Source organism: Bubalus kerabau, chromosome 7 (assembly GCF_029407905.1).
Source record: "Bubalus kerabau isolate K-KA32 ecotype Philippines breed swamp buffalo chromosome 7, PCC_UOA_SB_1v2, whole genome shotgun sequence".
Classification (NCBI taxonomy): domain Eukaryota; kingdom Metazoa; phylum Chordata; class Mammalia; order Artiodactyla; family Bovidae; genus Bubalus; species Bubalus kerabau.
In genome coordinates this window covers 119,793,786-119,819,294 of record NC_073630.1, presented here as the reverse complement: position 1 = coordinate 119,819,294, position 25,509 = coordinate 119,793,786, and the positions used below count along the sequence as shown (strand labels likewise).

General features: G+C 47.5%; 1 protein-coding gene across 1 annotated transcript in view; it reads left to right on the top strand.

Annotated features, from left to right (window-relative positions):
* The window catches only part of GRK4 (G protein-coupled receptor kinase 4), a 55,339-nt gene that overhangs the window by 8,300 nt on the left and 21,530 nt on the right, over positions 1 to 25,509 (top strand). Inside the window, exons 2-5 of the mRNA XM_055589239.1 lie at positions 7,073 to 7,168; positions 13,036 to 13,148; positions 16,272 to 16,349; positions 22,234 to 22,337. Coding sequence (XP_055445214.1) covers positions 7,073 to 7,168; positions 13,036 to 13,148; positions 16,272 to 16,349; positions 22,234 to 22,337 — 391 coding nt within the window. The remainder of the gene's footprint in view (positions 1 to 7,072; positions 7,169 to 13,035; positions 13,149 to 16,271; positions 16,350 to 22,233; positions 22,338 to 25,509) is intronic.

Genomic DNA, 25,509 nt, shown 5'->3' with positions numbered 1-25,509 from the left:
AAGTGAAGAAGAACTAAAGAGCCTGTTGATGAAAGTGAAAGAGGAGAGTGAAAAAGTTGGCTTAAAGCTCAACGTTCAGAAAACTAAGATCATGGCATTTGGTCCCATCACTTCATGGCAAATAGATGGGGAAACAGTGTCTGACTTTATTTTATTGGGCTCCAAAATCACTGCAGATGGTGATTGCAGCCATGAAATTAAAACACACTTACTCCTTGGAAGCAAAGTTATGACCAACCTAGACAGCATATTAAAAATCAGAGACATTGCTTTGTCAACAAAGGTCCATCTAATCAAGGTCTTTCCAGTGGTCATGTATGGATGTGAGAGTTGGACTGTGAAGAAAGCTGAGCACTGAAGAATTGATGCTTTTGAACTGTGGTGTTGGAGAAGACTCTTGAGAGTCCCTTGGACTGCAAGGAGGTCCAACCAGTCCATCCTAATGGAGATCAGTCCTGGGTGTTCATTGGAAGGACTGATGTTGAAGCTGAAACTCCAGTACTTTGGCCACCTCATGCGAAGAACTGACTCATTGGAAAAGACCCTGATTCTGGGAAAGATTGAGGGTAAGAGGAGAAGGGGATGACAGAGGATGAGATGGTTGGATGGCATCACTGACTCAATGGACACGGGTTTGGGTAAACTCTGGGAGTTGATGATGGACAGGGTGGCCTGGCGTGCTGCAGTTCATGGGGTCGCAAAGAGTTGGACACAACTGAACGACTGAAGTGAACTGAACTAAAGTGTGAGAAATATAAAGATTGTCCCCGTTGTTTGGAGCTCACGGGCTGGTGAAGGGGTAGGTTGACGATAATTGACATGCAGGACAATGTGACAAGGAGGACGTGGCCAGAGCTGCTTAAAGAGGTGAAGGGACCCACTCTGCCTGGGAACACGAAGAAGACTTCACAGAGGAGGAGACCATGGCGAGCTGAGCCTGGAAGGACAAACAGGAGTTTCCCAGACGAACAGAGAGGAAGGAGCCCTGCAGCCAGAGAAGAGCAGGACACGGGGTGCAAAGGGTGGAAGAAGCCGGCTGTGCTCAGGGATCCGTGTGGCATCCACACAGGTGGTACAGAGGAGAGTCCTGGAGAGCAGAGGCTGGAAACCACCAACTGGGGAGGGGGCTTCACGGCCGTTTTGTGTTCGGTAAGATCACCTTAGCGTAGTCTGAGAGAGACAGACTGCAGACAAGGGAAGTCAGGGTGGGGCTTTTGCCCGGTTCACCTGAGAAATGCTGAGTCTGGACAAAAGGGACGACAGGATGAGGAGAGGAGGGGCAGATGCTAGAGGATCTGGGGGCAGAAGTAATGGGACCTGGCGGTAGGCAGGCGGTGGGATGTGAGAGAGAGAGAGCAGGGCCTGGGAAGCCTCCCGGGTCTCTGATTATAACCAGGCCTCCCCCACAGGGTGCCGTTTTCCGTGGGGCTTCCTTGTGGTCCAGTGGCTAAGACTGCGTGCTCTTGACTTGGGGGCTGGGTTGGATCTCTGGTCAGGGGACTGGATCCCGCATGCTGCAACTAAGACTTGGCATAGCCAAATAAATAAAATTTTAATTCCTGTTCCTTAAAAAAAAAATTCCTGTTTCTAACTGATATCATCTGCCAACCTTCAGCCCAAATTTCATTTCCAGAGCAGACGCCACCAACAGACAAGTAATTTCTAACTTATGGATTATCAGATCTTAAGCTCATAAGTGAGGGATACACAGAACAACAGAGATGGGAACAAATCAGCTGAATTACAACGTTTCAATCATAGAAGGCTTCAGTCCATTAACCATCAAAAGCTACAGTGTCTGACATAATATTTCAGGTTGGTTAGGTTTACTTTAAACTGCAAAGCAGAAAGACCAGCCTGGGGGAGGAATAGCACAGAGTTAAGCTGAAACTCATGGTGATAGCCTCCATTTTAATTAATGTTCTATTACTCATTGCTATTGACTTTTAAAAATAATTTCATGTTAAGTATCTTATACTAAAAACAATGCAGGCCATATTCACATTAATGTGAAATTCCCACTAATTTCTGACAAGGGAAAATACATTTTCTCCAGCATGAAACTTTGATTATTGGCTACGGTCATCAGGACCTAAGATGCTCAGGAGTCTTTGTAAAGCACTTCATCTAACTCCACGTCATTTTCATCCCCTGGGACCTAGCGGCAGATCTGCTGTCTGAAAGGCGAGACCTGGATGCAGGGCTCCATGGTCCGGGACCACAGACAGTGCTTCCAGTAGGCGGGGTAGCTGCCCTGGTGCAAACGGTTACCACGAAGACACAGCATGAGAGAGATCAGTTCCCCAGTTTGACAAGGCCTCCTCCCGACCCTCATCCTCACTGAGCTGATGAATGGTCCAGGACGTTTGGGGACGTTTCCTCAGGTGACGATAACTTCCCTGTATCTGCGTGATTCCTCTGAAACTGGTGTGTGCGCACTCAGTCGTGTCTGACTCTTTGCGACGCCATGGACTGCACCCTGCCAGGCTCCTCTGCCCAAGAAATTCTCCAGGCAAGAATACTGAGGTGGGTTGCTATTTTCTTCTCCAGGGGATCTTCCCGAACCAGGGATCTAACCCGAGTCTCTGCATTCAGAGGCAGATTATTTATCACTGAGCCACCAGGGAGGCCCTCTGAAGCTGGTACCATGGGAGAAAGCGAGTTTTCCCTCGGGATTTCCCTGGTGTCCTGTGGCCAAGACTCCAAGCTCCCAATGCAGGGGGCCCGGGTTTCAGGGAACTGGATCCCATGTGCCACAACTGAGAGTTCACCTGCTGCAACTGAAGACCCCACATGCCGTAACTAAGACCTCATGCAGCCAAATAAATAAATTTTTTCAAAAATGCAGGTTTTGCCTTGTTGGAAAATGTCTTGGTTTTCTGTTCTCAGTGTCATCTTGCACTCTCAGGCTGGGTGGCCATCAGGGTTCTCCAGCATGTGTCTCCAGCCTGCTGCTGTGGACGCAATGCCTGCTCCCTGCCCCCACCCCAAACTCACCCACTGATGCTCGGGGGCCCACTGGGAAGGGATTTGGAGGCAGGGCATTTGCAGGGTAACTGTGTGTGGACTAGGTTGGGGGCGGAGCTTTTGATGATTAACACCCTTATAAACAGAGAGCGTGTACCGAGGAAAGGCCATGTGAGGGCGGAACAAGGACAGGCATATCTAAACCAGGCACCAGATCTGCTGGCGCCTGGATCTCGGAATTCCCACCTCAGAGCCCTGAGAAATGGGTGCTTGTTGTCTGAGTCACGCCACCTGTGGTGACCTGTGGCCGCAGCCTCAGTGGTACGGATCTGCAGATCGACTGTCCACCTGCCCACTAGGCATCGTTGCTCCTAGACCTCAGTGCACACAAAAAAGTCAGAACTAGAATCTCAATTCTCCTGCCCCAATTTTTCCTTTCAGCATCTCAGCTGAAGCTCAGGCCCCAAATCCTAGAATTGCCTTGATCGTTATACAGTATCTCCAGTCACTGGACAATTATTTTCATATCTCTCTTCAAAATGTGATTGACTCTGACCTCTCACCACCTCCACCTGGAAGACTGCCGTTGCTGCTGCTTCGGCTCACTTCTGCCTTTCTGACCCGGTGGTCTGTTCTCAACACACCAGCCAGCGTGATTCTGTTAAAGTTCATGTTGGGTGTCAGCCTTCTCCTCTACCTTCTTCATGGCTTTGCAGTCTGAATAAAAGTAGAAACATTGGAATTACCAGGACAGCCAAAAATAAATCAATTTTTTTTTTTTTAAAGAAATGAAGAATGCCTTTGTGGGCTCATTTGTAGACTGAACAGGGCTGAGGAAAGACTGAGCTTCAAGATGTGATAGTAGAAATTTCTGAAACTGAAAAGGAGAAATAAAAGACTGAAAAGAAATCAGAACACCCAAGAACTGTGAGACAGCTACAAAAAGTGTAACATGCATATAAGGGAAGACCAGAAGGGGAAGAAACAGAGAAAGAAGTGGAAGAGATTTGAAACAATAATGACTGAAAATTTCCCCAAACTAACGTCAGACATCAAGTCAAAATCCAGGGAGCTCAGAAAACACCAAATAGGAGAAATGTCCCCCAAAACTACACCTAGGCAAATCACATTCAAAGACATGGAAATCACACCAAACACACAAAATAAGAATGGTAACTACGAGGAAACAAACAACCCCAAAGGTACGGAATTCAAAGGTAAAGAAAAAAAACAGAAAGAAGCCAGAGAGGAGAACACCTTACTTCTAGAGGACGAAAGATAGGAATTGCATCTGACTTCTGAGAAACTACACAGAATTTCTTACGAAAATATCCCTCAAAAATGAAGAACATAGACTTTCCAGTTCAGTTCCGTCGCTCAGTCGTGTCTGACTTTGCAACCCCATGGACTGCAGCACGCCAGACTTCCCTGTCCATCACCAACTCCTGGAGCTTGCTCAAACTCCATCGAGATGATGATGCCATCCAACCATCTCATCCTCTGTTGTCCCCTTCTCCTGACTTCAATCTTTACTTTGCAGTTTTTTTGATAAGGTAATTTTACTGCCTGTGAAGTGGCATAGTGTTATTTGAGAGTGGACTTGGATTAGTCATAAATATATATTATTAACTCTGAAATAACCACTAAAAACAATTTAAAGAGAAGTATAATTTATATACTAAGAAAGATGAGAAAATTGTTTCATAATATCAATTATAACAAAGGCAAAAAAAGAATGGAAGACAAGAACAAAGAACAAGGGCAAGAAATAGAAAAGAGTAACTAATATTGTATATGGTAATCCAATTATGTTAGTAATCACTTTTCATGTGAGTGGTCTAAGTATACCGATTCTAAGAGGTTGTCAGAGTGTATGAAATAACAAGACCCAACTCTATGTTGTCTACAGGAAACCCATCTTAAATACAGAGATGCGTTTAGGTTCAAGACAAAGACGGAGAAAGATGCACTGCGCTAACACTTGTCGAAAGACAGCAGTGCGCAGCGGCGCCCCCTAGCGTCCATTTAATGCGCGACAGCGGCTCCCCACTAGCTCTGTTTCATATGCGCAGCGGCGCCCACTAGCTGTCCGTTTCATCTGCGCCCCCTAGCGTCCATTTAATGCGCGACAGTGGCGCCCCACTAGCTCTGTTTCATACGCGATAGTGCGCAGAAGCCAATGCTGCTCTCTCAGCTTGTGTCCTCTCCTTCCTGCACTGTGTCCACAAGTTCATTCTCTGAATCTTCGCCTCTATTCCTGACCTGCAAACGGGTTCATCAGCATCATTTTTCTAGATTCCGTATATATGTGTTAATGTGAAGAGCCTGTCATTGTAAAGACCCTGATGCTGGGAAAGACAGGGCAAGAAGAGAAGTGGGTGGCAGAGGATGAGCGAGTTGGATAGCATCACTGACTCCATGGACATGAGTTTGAGCAAGCTCCGGGAGATGGTGAAGGGCAGGGAAGCCTGGCGTGCTGTAGTCCATGGGGTCACAAAGAGAGTCAGACATGACTTAGTAACGGAATAATAACAGTGTATTGCTCTTGCTGACTCACTTCACTGTATGACAGGCTTGAGGCTCATCCACATTGCTACAGATGACTCAATTGCGTTCCTTTTCTTGGCTGAGTAATACTCCTTTGTATGTATATACCATGCCATCTTTATCCATTCCTCTGTCAGGGTACTGAGCTCAGTGCTCTGTGGCATCCTGGGGGTGGAAGAGAGGTTCACGAGGGAGGGGATGTGTGTATGCAACGTGGCTGATTCATGATGTACAGCAGAAGCTGACACAACTTTGTAAAGCAGTTATATTCCAATAAAAACATCAGCCTACCTTCCTTGTTGTCGTTGTCGTTTTTCAGTCGCTCAGTCGTGTCTGACTGTGACCCTGTGGACTACAGCACACCAGGCCCCTACCCATAGGTAACTATTACTCTGATTTATATAAGTTTCAGCTGTTTTTGAAATTTATATCAGTGTAATTATACTGTCTGAATTCTTTTGTGTCCAACTTCCTTTGGCTTCCTGGATAGCTCGGTAAAGAATCCTCCTGCAATGCAGGAGACCCCAGTTCGATTCCTGGGTCGGGAAGATCCCCTGGAGAAGGGAAAGGCTACCCACTCCAGTATTCTGGCATGGAGAATTCCACGGACTGTATAATAGTCCATGGGGTCTCAAAGAGTCAGACACGACTGAGCAACTTTCACTCACTTTCCTTTACTCAGGATTGTTTTTGAAGTCCGTTCATGCTGCAGGTGGTCAGAATATGTTCACTCTCCTTGCTCCGTAGTGTTCTGTTGTACTCAAATAGCACAGTTTTTTGCCCCTGCCCCAAGAAGACAACGGGAGTGCCTGTGTCCATCCACACAGCTGAAACTTCAGAGGAAGGAAGGTCATCAAGAGTAAAGATGAAAGGGACTTCCCTGGTGGTCCATTAGTTAAGAATCTGCCTTCCATTGCAGGGCATGGGGGTTTGATCCCTGCTTAGGGAACTACCATCCCAGATGCTCTGGGGCAGCTAAGCCCCTGCCCCTCAGCTACTGAGCCTGCTCACTGCAGCCTGGGCACTGCAACTGGAGAGAAGCCTGCAGGCTGCAGCTGGGACCTGGCACAGCCAAATAATAAATAAAAACGTCTTACTAAACTATTATCTAATTGCTCTTCCTACCATTCTTGTCTTGCTAGGGACAGTCCTCCTAGGCCTTTTGGAGGCTTGCATCCTTACCTCCGAGGTCTCTGCCCATGTGTGACCCAGAGGGGCCTCTCCTGGTCCCATCTCAGCCCAACAAGCACCCTCCACCTTTGCGTGGCCTGGTTTTGTTTCACACCATTTATCACTGTGTGTGTGTGTGTGTGTGTGTGCGCGCGTGCGCGCGTGTGCTCTGTCACTTCAGTTGCGTCTTACTCTTTGCAGTCCCATGGACTGTAGCCCACCAGGCTCGTCTGTCCATGGGGTTCTCCAGGCAAGAATACTGGACTGGGTTTCCATGCCCTCCTCCAGGGGATCTTCCCAACCCAGGGATCACCTGAGTGGATGTAAGTAGCTGTTAGAAATGCATAGTTCTGAATGTTACGGGAATCCTTTTTTTTTTTTTTTTTAGGAGGGATTAACAAGAAAAGTGGCCGCAGTAAGAAATGGAGGGAGATGCTGAGACTGCCCCCCGTCAGCCAGTGCAGCGAGCTTCGCCAGTCCATCGGTGAGTGCGGAGGCGCGCCTGCGTCTCTGAAGGCCACGTCTAGTGCGTGCTGTTTCCCTCTGTTGGATGTTATTTTCTCTTGAGTGCCTTGTTTGTTTCAAATCCTCTATGATAGATTCTCTTTATACCATCGGGATTCTTCACAGGAAGAAACCGCATAGGTTTTCTAATGTGCATTAGAAACATAAAGTATATGGCTATTGACTTTTTCATTAAAAAGATCTTGGAAATTCCCTGGTGATCCAGTGGGTAGGACTCCACACTTTCTTTCACTGCTGTGGGCCCAGGTTCCGATCCCTGGTCGGGGAACTAAGATCGCACAAGCTGTGCAGCATGACCAAATAAATAAATAAAATTAAGAACATTCTTTAAGATGTAGTATAGGCCCATTGTTCTGGATAGAACTGAAGAGAAATGTAGCAATCGTCCCCTCTAGAGGGGAACGCTGGTCAGCCTTTTCCATTCTTCTTCCAAACAGTTCTGTATGCATGTGGACAGGAATTCTTGATGGGAACTTAAGGAAAAGAGTGGTCAGATAAACAATAAGATGCTTCGGTGTCATGGGCCACTCTACAGCTGTGAGAGTGTTAGCCACAGGTCCTGACGTGAGCGAAGAAGTCATGTGCAGAGCAATGCGTGAGGGCAGCCATCACTGTTTGTTTAGAGATGTGATTCCAGTTCAAAGGATATGCATTCAAAATGTGGATATTCCCAGGTTGCCTTTCGCAAACTCTGTCACCTTACCCTTGCCTGTGACTTTGCTAACACTGATTGTTGCCAGTGTTTTTCATCTTTTTGTTGTTCAGTTGCTTATTCATATCTGACTCTTTGTGACCCCATGGACTGCGACATGCCAGGCTCCCTGTCCATCACTGTCTCCTGAAGTTTGCTCAGATTCATGTCAAATTGTAATTTGAAAAGTGGTTTCATTTTAATTATGGATGGAATTGAGCAGTTTCCTTGGGTTTTTCAATTTTATTTTCTTCTAATTCATTTGTAAAAGTTCTTTATATGTGAAATGAGTTATCCTTTTATATTCAATGTGAATACATTTTCTATTTCTGCTCTTGCCTTTTGACTTGCAGTATTTTTTCAATATGGATGTTTTAATTTTTTATGTACACAAATATATCAATATTTTTCTTCTTAGCCTCTGAACTTTATGTTGTATTTAGGGAAGACACCTTTACTCCAAGATAATTTTTTTTTAATCTGTTTTTTCTTTAGTACCATTATAGTTCCTTTTAAAGAAAGTTTAAATATTTTAACTATCAAAGTTAACTTCAGATAGCATAAAGTCAGAGTATTTTTCCCCTAAAAAAACGTATCCAACCTTATTATTTAACCTCATTACATTTTTTTCTCATTATGTTTTAAAAATAGCAATTTTTTGGAGATATAATTAGCATACCCTATAATTCACCTGTTTAAGTGTATAATTCAGTGGTTTTTAATATATTCACAGAGTTGTGCAACCATTACCACAGTCAGTTTTTTTAGTTTTACAACATTTTCATCACCCGGAAAGAAACCCCGTACTCACTGGTAGTACTCCCGATTCCCTCCCCCCGCTTCCAGCCACAGGCAGCCACTCATCTACCTCTGTGTCTTTGGATCTGCTGATCCTGGACATTTCATATAGATGGGAACCGTACACTCTGTGGGCTTGTGTGACTGGCTTCTTTTCACTTAACCTCATCTCTTCAGAGTTCCTGCACTGTGTGGCGTGGATCAGTACTTACCTCCTTTTGTTGTCAAATACTCTTCCACTGTACATGTTATACTTATCCATTCATCATTTCATAGACATTGAGTTGTTTTCCATTTTTTGTCTGTTATGAATAATATGGCTACAGCTCAGTTCAGTCGCTCAGTCGTGTCCGACTCTTTGCGACCCCACGGACTGCAGCACGCCAGGCCTCCCTGTCCATCACCAACTCCCAGAGTTTACTCCAACTCACGTCCATTGAGTCGGTAAGGCCATCCAACCAGCTAGCTCATCCTCTGTCTTCCCCTTCTCCTTCTGCCTTCAATCTTTCCCAGCATCAGGGTCTTTTCCAACGAGTCAGTTCATCACATCAGGTGGCCAAAGTTACTCATGTACAAGTCTTTTTTAATTGTGGTAAAATAAACGTAACAGAAGTGGCCACTTTAACCGTTTTGAAGTGTGAAGTTCAGTGGTGTTTGTTTGGAGATTGTACATGTGTCCGAGAAGGACCTCTGTCTGCCCTGTGCTGCCTACATGATGCAGATCTGTTACAGCTCGGGGCTGGCTGCTCTGAGCCCGCAATTTCCTCAATGTCCCCGAGAGCGGCCCTCCCTGTCGTTGCCTCCTCCCCTCTGAGGGACTTGGAACTGGAACCAGTTGCCTTCTGAGACACTTTTATTGTGAGAAACTGGCCCTTCCCTCGGAGACGGCAATGGCACCCCACTCCAGTACTCTTGCCTGGAAAATCCCATGGACGGGGGAGCCTGGTGGGCTGCAGTCCATGGGGTCACTAAGAGTCAGACACGACTGAGCGACTTCACTTTCACTTTTCACTTGCATGCATTGGAGAAGGAAATGGCAACCCACTCCAGTGTTCTTGCCTGGAGAATCCCAGGGACGGGGGAGCCTTGGTGGGCTGCCGTCTAAGGGGTCTCGCAGAGTCAGACACAACTGAAGCGACTTAGCAGCAGCAGGCCCTTCCCTCCCGTGCTTGCCGCCTCCCTCAGGTCACCAGTGCTCTTCCACGGGCTGGTGACCCGGCCCCAGCGTGCTGCCCCTCTCCCCGTCCACGGCCCGGGTCCTTCCAGATAGCCCTCGGACATGAGCATGTCCCACAGATGTCTTCAAAATGCCCGACTTGTAAGAATAACTGTGAAGGTCAAATGTGACAATCCGCGGAGAGGACTTACAGGTGCCCTGGCACACAGTGAGAGGAGGAAATTCTCTCCTGTAGTTTGTTTTTACTGCTCCTTCCAGGAAGGAGGGAGATTCCTTGGTGTGGCATCTAGGCCTTTTGAAGCTGTTAGCTTTTTTTTTTTTTCCCTTGAAGCTTCATTTGCCTCCACATTGGCCTCCCTGCGTGTCCTCTTTCAGCCTCTCTGAACTGCTTGTGGGTTTAGTCGCTTGCCTCTGTGTATCTTGGTCCATAGATGGTCCTAACAAATTAAAATCTGGTACAGTAGCATAGCATTATAGGGGATGTGTAGTCCATGCGATCTAGAAGCTGTTCAGTGTGGCTGGAGCCAGAAAGAAGAAACTGTTCCGACCTGAACTTGCACTCCGCCGAGGAGCATGGCGTTGTTGGTTTCTAGTTTGTCTGTTTGTTTTTTGCTCCTCCTGCGTTGTGCTCACTAGTCATCCTTTTTGGTTTCCATTTTGTCCTCTTCGATTTCTTTCTTATTCTGTTATTACAGCCCCTCAAGTAATTTTTACTGCTTACTGTGTCCCTCTGGATCTTTGCATTTTGCGGTTAATTTTTTGTTCTTTCTTAGAGGTTTTGTTTCTCCTTAACTGCTGGGAATGCCTCTGAGATGTCTCTACCTCTGAATCAACCTTCTTTTGTCATGTTTAGCATTTATTGGAGCCTTTAATCTTGGGCCTGGGAAAATTTAATGTATATTAAATTATAAAACTTATGTATACTTAATTATAAAATTTAATATATGTCTAATTTAAGAGAGGGGCTTCCTCTGTGGTCATGTGGTTCGACTTTCCTGGGCACCCCTCTGTTGCATGGGATTCTGGAAGGTGGGTGGGTCAGCGAGGTCCCATCCGGACGGAGCCTGTGTTCCAGGGGCCACAGACAGCATTGCCCCACTTTACCAGCTCAGCATGAAGTTCCTCCAGCCGGGCTCTGCCTCCCCGGGGTCTCAGCATCTCTCTTGTCAGATACCCACATTCTGCAAAGTGGCTTCAGCCTGAAGTCCCCTGGCCTGCAGTTGTGTTCAGGCCTCGGCAGAGCTCCTGGGACCCAGACGCCTGGGCGGGCTTCCTGGTCTCTGAGGACTCGCTGGTGGCTCCTTTAGCGGTCCTGCGCTGTTGGCTTTCTCTCTTCCTGTTGTTCAGTTGCTCAGTTGGGTCCTACTCTTGTGTGTGTGTGTGTGTGTGTCTGACTCTTTACAACCCCATGGACTGTAGCCCACCAGGCTTCTCTGTCCGTGGCATTTCCCAGGTGAGAATACTGGAGTGGGTTGCCATTTCCTCCTCCAGGGCATCTTCCTGACCCAGGGATCAAACCTGTGTCTCTTGCATTGCAGGTGGTTTCTTTACCGCTGAGACACCTGGGAAGCCCATGCAGTCCTCAGGTCTCTTGACTCCCAGGGACACCTGCATTCTGCTTTCCGTGTCAGGCTTCATCCTTTCTGTTGTGGTTTTGTCTTTGGTCCTTTGAGGAGGAGCCCAGGTGAGAAGGCCGGCAGACCCGTGCTCCATCTGCCACCCCCCTGGAAACCGGGAAGATGTACGAACCTCCGAGTGTGGGGGCAAAGCCTTTACAGCTCCCAGCTTTGGACTTCCCTGGCTGTCCAGGGGTTAAGCCTCCGTGCTTCCACTGCAGGGGTCACGGGTTAGATGCCTGGTCCCCCAGTGGTGAGGACCCCACGCTTCCACTGCAGGGGGCGAGGGCTGGAAGCCTAGTCCCCCATAGAAGTTCCACCTGCTGCGAGGTGCAGCCACAAACAAAAAACAAACCAAAAAACCTCTCAACTTTTAAAAACATCACCCCTTTAACTACTGTGTTAACTGTGTTTTTTAAATGAAGTGAGTGAGTATCCCTAAATAAAATGTGGTAGCTGAATTGGATAAAGTGGGTGGCAGAATTTTTGCCAAACTGCTGCTGACATTTATTGAAACAAGCAGTTGTGCAATGGGAAACATGGTTTTATATCCTTGGCTGCATTCCCCACATGCAGACTCAGTGATCTAAACAGGATTTCGTTCCTACTTATACTTGGCATTAATAAACCCTTCAGTTGAGGAGTTTGTTAGGGCCTGCTTGATTTTCATGAGTTTCACTTAATTCTTCACCTTTATAGCTGGTTTAGAATGTGAAAAAAGTGAAAATGAAGTTGCTCAGTTCTGTCTGACTCTCTGTCCATGGGATTCTCTAGGCAAGAATACTGGAGTGGGTTGCCATACCCTTCTCCAGGGGATTTTCCCGACCCAGGGATCGAACCCAGATCTCCTGCTTTGCAGGCACATTCTTTACCATCTGAGCCATAGGAATATCTGAACATAATTATGCTCAAGTTCAGAACCACTGCTAAAAGAGCAACTGATTTTCTTGCTGAAGTTTGAACAGACCTATTTTGAACATAGGATTTTGCCTTATAGTCCTTGTGATACTTTTGCCAAATTTTAGTGCCTTGTTCTCAAGATAATATGAGTGTTTGGGGTAAGGTAAGGTATACAATATATTATCCCACCAGAGAGGGAAAAAAAACGGTTAAAAAATCGTTAAAAATATATTTGTTAACTTGTGAAAGAATGGAAATGTATCAAAACAAAAAAGTTTTCAAAAATCTAAAGTAGTATGTTCCTGTGATGTATTTCACATGCGTGTAATTTGTGCCTAACACACAGAGTGGGTGGAGATGTGGGAGGACCGACCCAGCGCCCTTTCCTGCCCCTCGGTTGCCCAGGGAACCCCCCTTTCCTCTGGTGGGGAGCATGGAATTCGCAGTCCGTCTCCACACACCTTTCTTCATCCGTTCTTCCGACTGCCTTTGGCACTTTACTTTTAAATATTCGTGATGACCCGGTGTGGACTGGTAAACAAAACTGGTCTCAGCAACAGCACCGCCAGGGCTGTTCCCGCCGCTGCGCCAGGTAAGAGCCGTGCGCCTCAGAAAAGCCCGTGTGCTGCCTTCTCTTCACCCAGAGAGCGACTACAGCAGCCTCTGTGACAAGCAGCCGATCGGAAGACTCCTCTTCAGGCAGTTCTGCGACACGAAAGGGGATCTGAAGAGGCGGATTGAGTTCCTGGATGCAGTGGTGAGTGATTTATCGCCGCGTTGAGCCGCCCAAGCCCGGGCTTTTCAAAAAAATGGAAAACTCGCTTGAGGGCTCTCTCAGGCGATCAGACCCTGCAGCGGTGAGGGCACAGAGACTAGTGTCCTGGCTGCGCGCCCTGTTGGGTTAAAGCGGATAAAGTCGTAGTTCATACAGATTGCTTCCCAAGCTTCGGAGAAACAAAGGTGTTTACGATGTAGCTTTGAAGCGTGCTGCTTTCCCTTGCAAGGAGGCTAAAGAGCTGGTGAAGGCAGCGCTTGAGAGCTGCCTCCTCCAGGCGCCCTGAGTGCTTGGAGACGCTTCCACCCAGAGCACGCACAGGGAAGAAGCCAGCGCAGGAAGCAGGGTCACAGTGAATGGAGTTGGCCATCCTTCTAAGTCTGCCTGACATCTCTGTGTCTCCAGCTCGACGTTCACCCTGATTTCCTTCTAGGTTAAGAGATGTTGTGTTTCTGAAACCATATAGATAGCACCGGCAAGACTAGAAGCTTCAGCACTATAAAATTCAGAAGCGGCTTAATGGACAGTCGGGAGTTGTGCCCAGATTATGACGCTTCCCTCGCTGCTTCGGCCTGTCCCACTCACATCAGCAAATGTGTATTGACTCCATACTGTATGCAAAGGACTAGCCTATATCATGGGGATTTTAGTCATGTTTTCCCCCTTGACTTAGCTTTTTAGAAATATGTACCTATATGTATTCTTTCGGAAAACCGTGTGGGGCCCTTGCCTGTTTTGTTGCTTGCTCGTGCTCTGGGAGCTCCCCGGCTCTCCTCTCTGGTGCCTGGACTGGGCTGAGAGATGGCTGGGAGGGAGGCAGTCAGAGCTTCCTTTTTAAGGCTTCTCAGATGGCACTAGTTGTAAGGAACACCCTGCCTGCTAGTGCAGGAGACATAGGGGACACGGGTTCCATCCCTGGCGCGAGAAGATCCCCTGGAGCAAGGCGTGGCAGCTCACTCCAGTGTTCTTACCTGGGCAGTCCCATGGGCAGGGGAGCCCAGCAGCTTATGGTCCCATAGGGTTGCGCAGAGTTGGACGCAACTGAAGTGACCGAGCATGTGTGCTTCCTTTTTTAAAAACTCTGTCTTTTATATTGGCCTGTAGTTGATGTCCAGCGCTGCATTAGTTTTAGGTGTACACCAGAGTCTTCTGATGAATCATGACCCCTTTAGCTTCTAGGTGCCTGGCTTGCTGGCTGTGGTGGCAGGATTAGTTTTTCGACGGTAGCCTCACGGTGCATAAGCCACACCAGCATCATATGCCCCCAGGCATCACTGCGGCTCCGTCTCTCCTTGCATGGGTGATGCCAGGTTCTTTGAACTCCTCGAGTGGACAGACGGCATCTTATCCATTTCCTTCTGCTGGCCGCTTACGTGGTTTTCCGCTCTGTTCCAGTGTCAATGTTTGTTGAATGAATTGTATCAGTCAGGGACCAAGGAAAGACATGGAAACGGTAACAGATAGGCTGAGAGATTTATTGCAAGGAATCAGCATACATGACGGTGTGATCTGGCTGGAGGTGGGAAATCCGTTGCTCAGATCATCAGGAAGGGCAGCACAGGACTCTCCAGCAGCGGGGTGAAACTGTTCTCTTCAGGCAGAACTTCTTGAGGAAGCCTCAGCTCTGCTTGAAAGGCCTTTGCGCTGGTTGAACAAGGCCCTCCCAGATTACCTGGGATTGAAGTCAACCAAGAGAGACTCTGGTCACATCTACAAACACCCAGCAACACTGGGTTAGTGTTTAAGTACCTAGAGATGGTCACCCATCTGGTTGGCACGTCAGAGGTCATCAGAGTCACAACACTTTCTCTCCCATCAATTGTCCATTGTATCGCATCCAGAACTCCTGGAACTTGAGTTGAGCAGTCCGTGCGTGAACAGAGTCACAACACTTTCTCTCCTATCGATTGTCCATTGTGTCGTATCTGGAGCTCCTGGAGCTTGAGTTGAGCAGTCTGTGCGTAAACAGTGTGCCGGCCAGTGTGCTGGTGAGTGTGATGCCTTGAATGGAGAGGGTGAAGTCGGCTCTGGGAGGGCAGCCAGCCAAGGCCACGGCTCCTGTGCCAGGCCTGAGCAGAGTGCGAGGGAGGAGGCTGTTTGCTGGCACAAGCCCTCCATCCTGGAGTCCTCTCCGTGTGTTCAGTAGAGCAGCTTCCCTGGGTCTTCGTTCCCCGCCTCTCTCAACTCCATCTGGCTTTCGGCTTCACTGCTCTTCAGGGTCCCACTTGCAGAACCTGGGCTTCGTGAGGCCTCTGCATCCTCCTGTCTGCCTGGCTGGGACTCTGCGGAACAACTTGTTGAAATTCTCTTATCTCGGTCTTGGCAATCTCCCTCTTGTCTCTCTCTCTCCTCTCTGTCTTCCCATTCCTTGTTCCTTGCTTATCCTCGATGGGTGTTTAGATACTGATCAGGTGCTGCCTGTGACTTAATTTTCTGGCCTGGGTGCTGTCGCCTGCCCTCTGGTTGATCCCTGACATGTGTGTGTGAATGACTCTTGTTCAAGTGTTGCGGACTGACTTCCTTGGGAGCACTGCACACAGGTGTCCAAGTGCCTCTTGGGCTTTCCTGAAACACCGTTGCCTAGGCCAGCCCAAGTTGTTCATCTTACTCCGTTCTATTTGGCCACATTTAAGGGCTGAAAATGCAGTAGGATACAGGGAGTACTGTGGCACGTGTTCCTTACTACACTGTGTTAGTTGCCCAGTCGTGCCCGACTCTTTGCAACCCCATGGACTGCAGCCCACCAGGCTCTTCTGTTCATGAGATTTTCCAGGCAAGGATACTGGAGTGGGTTGCCATTTCCTTCTCCAGGGGATCTTCCCAACCCAGGGATTGAACCCGGGTCTCCTGCACTGCAGGCAGATTCTTTACCAACTGAGCTACAAGGGAAGCATACTACATTATCGATCCTTTAAAAACAGACCAGTTTTTCCCCTCATGGCCATCAGTTTTCCAAAGAAGAGCTGCAGATACTTGATCAAAAGAGGTGCTCACTGGTTCTCAAGGCACCAAGTCAATTCCACAAGTCAGAGGATTTTTGAAACCTTAAAAAGTCCACAAAGAAGCTTAACTAACGTTTTTCTTTTCTGTTGTCTCTGCAATCAGGCAGAATATGAAGTGGCCGCTGATGAGGACCGAAGACACTGTGGGCTCCTGGTCTTGGACACGTTCTTCGGGGGAAAGGTGTGTTTCCTTCTTTAGCATAAAGATTTGTAAATGACTTAAATAATTAGAGCACATAGCCATGTTTACTTCGTTGGAATAAGTAAGTAATGAAATGACTCCATTTTACTTTGGAGTCAAAGCCCATTTGGGTCTGAACCATCTCTGCCACTCTCTCACTGTGGGAATATCTTTGTGCCCACTAGACGGTCCACTGAGAGCTGTAGAAGAGAGGTTGCATTTATGTAACTTTTAAATTTTTTTCTATTAATTTCTTTTTTCTTCCTCACCTTCTCTGAAGAAAAACTAAAATAGCAAGGGAAGTTGTCAAGGAGAAAGGTGCAGTGTGGAGAGTTGCCCTGGTCGACACAGCAAGTTCGGAAGCAGGAGGGGCAGCGGTGCCTGCTTCTGCTGCTGTTCAGTTGCTCAGTCGTGTCTGACTCTCTGGGACCCATGAATAGCAACCTGCCAGACTTCCCCGTCCTTCACTATCTCCGGGAGTTTGCCCACACTCATGTGCCATCCAGCCATCTCATCCTCTGTCACCCCCTTATCCTGCCTCAATCTTTCCCAGCATAAGGGTCTTCTCCAATGTCAGCTCTTCACATCAGGTGTCCAGAGTATTGGAGATCAAGCTTCAGCATCAGTCCTTCCAATGAATATTTAGGGTCGATCTCCTTCAGGATTGACTGGTTTGATGTCCTTGCTGTCCAAGGGACTCTCAAGAGGCTTCTCCAGCACCACAGTTCAGTTCTTTCATGCTTAGCCTTCCTGATGGTCCAACTCTCACATCTGTATGTGACTACTGGAAAAACCATGGCCTTTGACTATACAGACTTTTTGTCAACAAAGTGATATCTCTGCGTTTTAGTATGCTGTCTATGTTTATTATAGCTTTTCTTCCAAGGAGCAAGTGTCTTTTAATTTCATGGCTATAGTCACCATCCACAGTGATTTTGGAGCCAAGAAAATAAAGTCTGTCACCGTTTCCACTTTTTCCCCTTCTCTTTGCCATAAAGTGAAGGGACTGGTTGCCATGATCTTACTTTTTTGAACTTTGAGCTTTAAGCCAGCTTTTCCACTTTCCTCTTTCACCTTCATCAAGAGGCTCTTTAGTTCCTCTTCGCTTTTTGCCATTAGGGTGGTGTCATCTGCATATCTGAGGTTATTGATATTTCTCTGGGCAATCTTGATTCCAGCTTGTGCTTCATCCAGCCCGGCATTTCTCATGATGTACTCTGCATGTAAGTTACACAAGCATGGTGACAATATACAGCCTTGACATACTCTTTTCCCAATTTGGAACCAGTCTGTTGTCCCATGTCTGGTTCTAACTGTTGCTTCTTGACCTGCACACAGATTTCTTAGGAGGCAGGTAAAAGTGGTCTGGTATTCCCATCTGTTTAAGAATTTTCCACATTTTGTTGTGATCCACACAGTCAAAGGCTTTAGTATAGTCAATGAAGCGGAAGTAGATGTTTTTCTGGAATTCTCTTGCTTTTTCTGTGATCCAGTGGATGTTGGCAATTTGATCTCTGATTCCTCTGCCTTTTCTAAATCCCACTTGTACATCTGGAAGTTCTCTGTTCATATACTGTTGAAGCGTCTTGTGGAGAATTTTGAACATTACTTTGCTAGCGTGTGAGATGAGTGCAACTGTGTGGTAGTTTGAACATTTTTTGGCATTGCCCTTTTTTGGGGAATGGAATGAAAACTGACCTTTTCCAGTCCTGTGGCCACTGCTGAGTTTTCCAAATTTGCTGGCATATTGAGTGCAGCACTTTCATAGCGTCATCTTTTAAGATTTGAAATAACTCAGCTGGAGTTCCATCACTTCTAGTTTTGTTCATAGTAATGCTTCCTAAGGCCCACTTGACCTCACACTCCTGGATGGCATACAAACAACAGGAATTTATTGCTCACACATCTGGAAGCTGATAGCCAGCACCTCCTTGCTGTGTCCTTACGGGGTGAAAGAGGTGTGAGGTGTCTCTGGAACCTCCACTATAAGGGCTCCAGCCCCACTCACAGGAGCTCCATCCTCTTGATCTAAGCATCTCCCAAGGGCTCTGCCTCCCAGTATTGTCACTTTGGGGGTTAGGAATTCAACATACATATTTGGGCACACATTCAGATTGGAGCAGTCGTATATAGGACATCCTGAGTATTTATACACATTAGGGAGAAAGAAAGCTGCGAGAGCTAGTAAATGAATTCAGCAAGGTTGCAGGATACTAGATCACTAAACAAACTTCAATTGTGTTTCTATACACTATCATTTAAAGTCCAAAAATGAAATTAAATCAACTCCATTTACAATAGCATAAAAAAGAACAGAAGAGTTAGCAGTGATTGTTCATAACAAGAACAGAAGAGTTAGCAGTGATTGTTCATAACAAGAACAGAAGAGTTAGCAGTGGTTGTTCATAACAAGAACAGAAGAGTTAGCAGTGATTGTTCATAACAAGAACAGAAGAGTTAGCAGTGATTGTTCATAACAAGAACAGAAGAGTTAGCAGTGATTGTTCATAACAAGAACAGAAGAGTTAGCAGTGATTGTTTATAACAAGAATAGAAGAGTTAGCAGTGATTGTTTATAACAAGAATAGAAGAGTTAGCAGTGATTGTTCATAACAAAAGAAGGGCAACATTCAACACACTGAAAACTTCAAAACATCATTGAAAGAAAGTAAAGCAGAACTGTAATAAAATGGAAAGACATCCTGCGTTCACAGATTAGAAGACTTAATATTGATTTGTGGGTTCAATATAATCTGTATCAAAATCTTAACTTCCTTTTTTTGAATAAATTAACAAGTAGATCTTAGAATCCATACACATACTGAAAGGGTCATGAATAGTTACAACAGTCTTAAAAAACAAAGTTGGAGGACTTAACACCTCTCAATTTCAAAACTTACTACAAAGCTACAGGACAGTGTGGTCCTGGCATGAGGACAGACGTATAGATCAACAGAACAGAACTGAGAGTCTGGAAGCTGTCAGTTGACTTAAGGCTGCCAGGACTATTCATTCGGGGAAAGGAGAGTCTTTTCCATAAATGGGGCCAGGACAGCCGGGTACCCGTGTGCAGAAGAAGGGAGTTGGACCCTTATTTAATGCTGTATACAAAGAGTAACTTGACTGTGGACACCATACTGCTCCTAGAGGAAGCCTCTCAGGCGTGACTCTTAGCTGTAGAACTTCAGGTGCGAAGCTTCACGACCTCAGTGTAGACGGTGGGTTCTCATGTGGCATTGAAAGGACAGCAACAAAAGAAAACAACAGATGAACTGGACTTCATCAAAGTACAGTCTTCAGAGAGCACAGTGAAGGAGAGGCAGACGAGAGTGCGGGACGTACGTGCAGGCCCAGCGTCAGACTAGGATCGGGCGTCCAAGATACGTAACCAGCTCTTAGAGTTCAACAATAAGAAGACAACCCGATTTTAAAAATAATGAAGATTTGCATTTTTAACAGAGGATAATAAGCATATATCTGCTGCAAAATCTACCCCCTCTCCGTCCCCACCGGTGGACTTTCCCATCAAAGTTCTCATTGTCCAAAACTTGAAAAAGTAAGGCACTGGGTCCTTTGGTAAATTTTCTCTGGCAGTTACCTTTCCTGAAAAATAAGTATTGTTCCTTAATTTAAAGCCGCAGAAGGAATCTCTATTCCGCTTTCGTCACGCTTGGTATCAGGCCAGTGGTCCCATCCTTAGCTTGCTGCACTTAGCTTGCCTCATGTCTCTGCTCATGGGGGATCTGAGCATTGCTGTTCGTTCCTGTGGAAGTAAATTTCTGTTGGTGTGTTTTCTAAGACTCTGAAGGAAGGATCTCTATTTGGAGTAAGTCATTAAATAGTCTTCATAGAATTAACCTGCTGTTTAATTTAGCTTCAGGAAATTGAGACCTTTGGAGGGGAAATAATACTATGGAAAACCCTAAGAGCTATTTCTGTAAAACATGTATTTTTGAGACAAATGTTGGAATTTAATGGCTTTGTCTGCTGGAAATTTTGTCTTGTTTTCTGTTTGGCCCTGTTCCTGGAACAATGTGCATTTGATGAGTCAGTGAGTGACCAAACTTCTTTACCCTCATCGTAGCCTCTCCGTGTAGGAAGAAAGTGGCCTTGGGGCACACTGCTCCGGTGAGGCTCCACTGCTGCCTCTGTGGCTGCACCAGAACGTTCCACAGTTTGTCGAGCCTCTTCCATCAGATTGTTATGAGGCTAAATGACATAATGCATCACTTGTTTTAGGCAATTTGAATGACAGCTATTAATCATTATTAGTTATAACAGTATTATTGCTTTTGGGGGGAAATGTGAGTTTACTTCTTGTATATGTCTACCAGTAGTTCAGCGGAGAAGGCAAATGGCACCCCACTCCAGTACTCTTGCCTGGAGATTCCCATGCACGGAGGAGCCTGGTGGGCTGCAGTCCATGGGGTCGCTACGAGTCGGACATGACGAGTCGGACACGACTGAGCAACTTCACTTTCACTTTTCACCTTCATGCATTGGAGAAGGAAATGGCAACCCACTCCAGTGTTCTTGCCTGGAGAATCCCAGGGACGGGGGAGCCTGCTGGGCTGCCATCTCTGGGGTCGCACAGAGTTGGACACGACTGACATGACTTAGCAGCAGCAACAGCAGCAGTTCAGCATCTTTGATGATGAACTTTGATTTGTAGAAAACAAAAAGTTGTATTGTGGTTATTCATCTACCCCACAGCCAGAAATCAATAAGTTCAATGTACAGTTGAATGTGATCTGTGTATTTTTTTTCAATAAATCAGGACAGCAGTTTTGCTATGTGTTTTCTTTTTCCAGAATCCTCTGCATGAGGGTCAGTAGAGGGGAGAGCTGGTGTGTGGGGATGTTGTTGAGAATATAGACTCCTAGAGCCTTTTTGCAGAGCAGTTTTGCAATAAATACCAGTGTTTTAAATGTTTGTATCTTTTGAGCTAGTATTTCTCCCTCTAGGAATCTACCTTGTAAAACACAGCTGTGGAAAACGTTCACGGCAGTGGTGTTTGCCGTGGTGAGAACTGGCAACGAATTGTTGAGGGGTCAGAAGCCCGTTCTCTAGAAGCCATGCAGTCATTGAAGAAGCAGGGTAGTTCTGTGGGTGTCAGCATATACCTACCCCACTATACATGTATTTATCCCATTTCTGTGAGGGGGGAAAATGTGTCTGTTTCTGAGTGTGTGTGTTTACATTTTCAATTGTGATTAAAAAAAACACAAATTTCCCATTGTAACCATTTCGAGGCGTACAGTTCAGTAGACTTAAGTGAGTTCACACTGACGTGCAGACCATCACCACCACCCGTCTCCTGGACGGTTTTCATCTGGCACAACTGTGGCTCTGTCCCCATTAAACAGTAACTCCCACTGCCCCTGCCCGCAGCCCCTGGCCCCCTACCATCTGCTTTCTGTCTGTGAATCTGACTAGTACAGGGATCTCATGTAAGGAGAATCATACAGTATATTTCTTTTTGAGACTGGATTATGTCACTTAGCGTACTGTCCTTAAGGTTCCTCCATGTGGTAACAGGTCTTAGAATTCCTTTCTTTTTTGAGGCTGAACAATATCTGCATCTGGACGGACCACACTGAGTTTGTCATCCACCACTGCTGGGCACTTGGGTGGCTCCCGTGCCTCCAGTGTCGGGAACCATGCTGCGCACGTGCCTGCACGGGCGTCTTTGGGGCCTGCAGGGGACGGCTGGAAGAGGCAGCTGACACGGCACTCCGGACAGCGAGGCTGGTGGGGGCGGAGGGGGCGGACCGTCCCTTCATACCCTTTACGGTGTGGCTGTTGTCAATAAGCACAAGATGCTGCCTTCAGCTGGTCATTCATGAAATCACTAACTGTCACGTTTGGTTTGTGCCATCTGAAGGGTTCGCCAGCCCCTCTACCAGAAATACCTGAATACGTGGTGCTCAAGTGCAGGCAGAGGCTGTGGGAGGACCCATCCAAAGACGTCTTCGAGGAGTGCACCAGGTGAGTGGGAGCCCCCGGCCAGACTCCCGCAGCCTCTCCCCGGGGCGTGTCCTCGCTGGATTAGGGCAGGCCCCTCCACCGTCAGGCGGATGAGGAGTGACGACCACACATGCACAGGGGCATCCTGAAGCGCCAGGTCGCGAGCATGGCTTTGCTGCCTGCCCGGCCCCTCTGCCCAGCCTTCCACAGGGCTCGTTCCAGGGTGAAAGGAGCCCCATAGAGCGGGCACTGAAAATATCTTTTCTGCAGACCTTTGCAGTCAGGACAGGAACGTCCCGAGTCCAAGCAGTCACCCGAGTTCAGCTTTCTCGTGTGCTCAGGAGGAAAGAGTGGTAGCTGAAGTGACCTGGCCCCAGGCATGGAGTCGTTTGTAAGCAGATGTTCATTCAGGTGTCAATCATTCCCTCAACATGCGCGTTCTGAGCCCTGCCCTGTTGGGACGGGAGTCTGCTCCCTATGGGGTCCGTAAGGCGAGGCTGACCCAGGAGCCCGGAGCTGAGGGCAGGCTGTTAGCAGGGCCGAGTGTCTGAGCACCCCAGAGAGGCTCCTTCTTTCCCCTTCCTGCTTCTGCTGTTGAAACTGTTCTGATGTTGAAAACCATGGGAGTTGCATGACTGGAGAGACTGGTCTCTGCCTTCTCTGTGCAGAAACTTCAAGAGATAGACATAACAGCTGATAATCTTTAAACAGGTGTGGGTATTCCGGCATCTGTTTGGTTAGTTCATTTGACAGGTGGCTCTCCACTCCTACATGTTTATTAACTGTCATTTACCGTCTGCTGCATGTGGCATCGGCACTGGAGGCGGCAGCACAGCATCGTGTGGCCTCTAGGAGTTTGGGTTCTTATTATTCTGCCTCATCCCCGTCTTGTTACGGCCTTTATTTTCCCCAAACCCTCCCTTCTGAGTTTGGTTCCCAGAATTCTTGTCCTGCGTAGTGAGCTAAGTGGGTCCTCTCTGCTTCCCACACGAAGCTCTGGTGAGAGTCCTCACGTGATGGTTAGTGGGAGTGTGAAGATGAACACATCAGAAACCAGTGCTGAGCTGATGCACGGTTTTCAGTGTCATGAAATTTACAAATTGTGTGCAGTGGGTTCATGTGCCAGACTAGGGCAGTGGCGCAGAGTCTGTTGCTTTGAGGCAAGGAGTATCGGGAAGTAAAGTTGACATCCTGGGAAGCTGACTTAGCCGTTGACCTTACTAATTTATACAGACCATGAAACACACAAACGAGTTAGAATCAGGCAGTGTTTGTGTTCTTTCACAGAGACACCGAGGGACCTTTATAAAGGGGATTAACTGAGCCAACAGTGTTAGAATCCTGACTGGTCACAGGTGTTTGGAGCTGAGCTGCCCACGTGCTCGCCAGGGACAGGAGCCCCAGGGCAGGGCCACCCCTGCTCACACATGGGGGCGTGAGGGCCCGGCCTCTGGGACGGGCTCAGTTCTAGGACTGCAGTGGCAGCCTCTCAGCACCCAGTGTCACTGACAGAGTTCGTGTTGATGTGGGTCGTGACGGCACTGGTGTTCTGCTGTCCTGCAGAGCAGTGACGCGGCCCCTGGCCTGTGGCCGCTGGTGAGCCCTCCTGCAGAGCAGTGACGCGGCCCCTGGCCTGTGGCCTCTGGTAAGCCCTTCCGTGAGAATGAGAGTTTAAGACGGTAACAGATGACTTAGTGCTTTTATAAACACACGTCATTACTGAACTCCCTCTAAAGTGAAAGTCACTCAGTCATGTCTGGCTCTTTGCGACCCCATGAACTATATAGTCCATGGAATTCTCCAGGCCAGAATAGTAGAGTGGGTAGCCTTTCCCTTCTCCAGGGGATCTTCCCAACCCAGGGATCGAACCCAGGTCCTCTGCAGTGCAGGTGGATTCTTTACCAGCTGAGCCACCAGGGAAGCCCCGACTCCCTCTCCAGGGCCTGGGAAGTCGGGAGCCTCAGAACACAAATTGAGAAGTGCTGTGCTGTAACATCAGCCAGTCCAGGAACATCTGAGCAACCTCTTTGTACAAAATAAAGGGAAGCAAATCAAGTGATTTGCTCAGAAGTCTGAAACCAGTATGGCGCTGGGATTATTCTCACAGCCTCCTCAGTCACGACCTAGTAGCAGTTCTCAGATGGGCTGTGGTCACTCCCGGTTCAGCTCCACCACGCCCAGGGCATGGCTTCCTCTCTCTCTGCCGGTGACTCCACCGCGGCTCGGGCGGGCTCCGTCTGCTCCCCACCCAGGGTCCTGGCCACCACCGTCCCAAGCTGGACGCCAACTCACCTGTCTCCTTGACTGAGCGGTCAGTCGTCAGGACGGGCTGCGGATGGTCCCTCCAGTGTCAGCTCCGTAGATGCTGATCCACTGCAGCGCTGTTTTAAAGGGCAGGCTGCGTCCTGTCCCTCACCTACTCCCCAAGGACCAATTGTATTCCTACTATCACAGAGTCATAAATAAACCTAAGAGGCAGGGCTCATTGCAGAAGATTTCTTCAAGAAACGTGTAGCATCAAATGATGTACTGAGTGCTCTGATTGGCTAATTGTGTTCTTGTCTTTGGTTCGCTGGGCCTTGCTGCGCGGGGCTTTTCTCTAGCTGCTTTGTGGTGCACGGGCTTCTCGCGGTGCTGGCCTCTCTTGTGTGGAGCAGGGGCTCTAGGCACCCGGGCTCAGCAGTGCAGTGGGCTCCGCGCTGTGGCTCACGGGCTTAGTTGCCCTGCGGCACATGGGACCTTCTGGGACCAGGGGTCGGACCCATGCCCCCTGCGTTGGCGGGCAGATTCTTAACCACTGCACCACCAGGAAAGTCCTCGAGAGCTTTGTTTTTAATATTTAAAAAAAAAGGTGACATCACATATTAACAGTTTCTACCCTATGACTGTTATCACTTATACATTTACACCAATATTAATTGCAAACTGTTACATTCCCTCCTGAAATACATGTGCCTCCACGTGTGCAGGCACACATGTGCACGCGCACACACACACACACACACCCCCCTTGAGTATATTTTAAACTATTGTTTTTCTACTGGAAGATTATTTTTATCAAGTAATTACTTCACTGATATTCTAATACTTAAAAAGTACCTCTGATTTTAGGAAGGTAAATTGGTTTTATTTCTTTTGAATTCTTGCGTTCATGTTTTCACTGGTAGCATTGGAAACTAGTGTGCGATTCTGT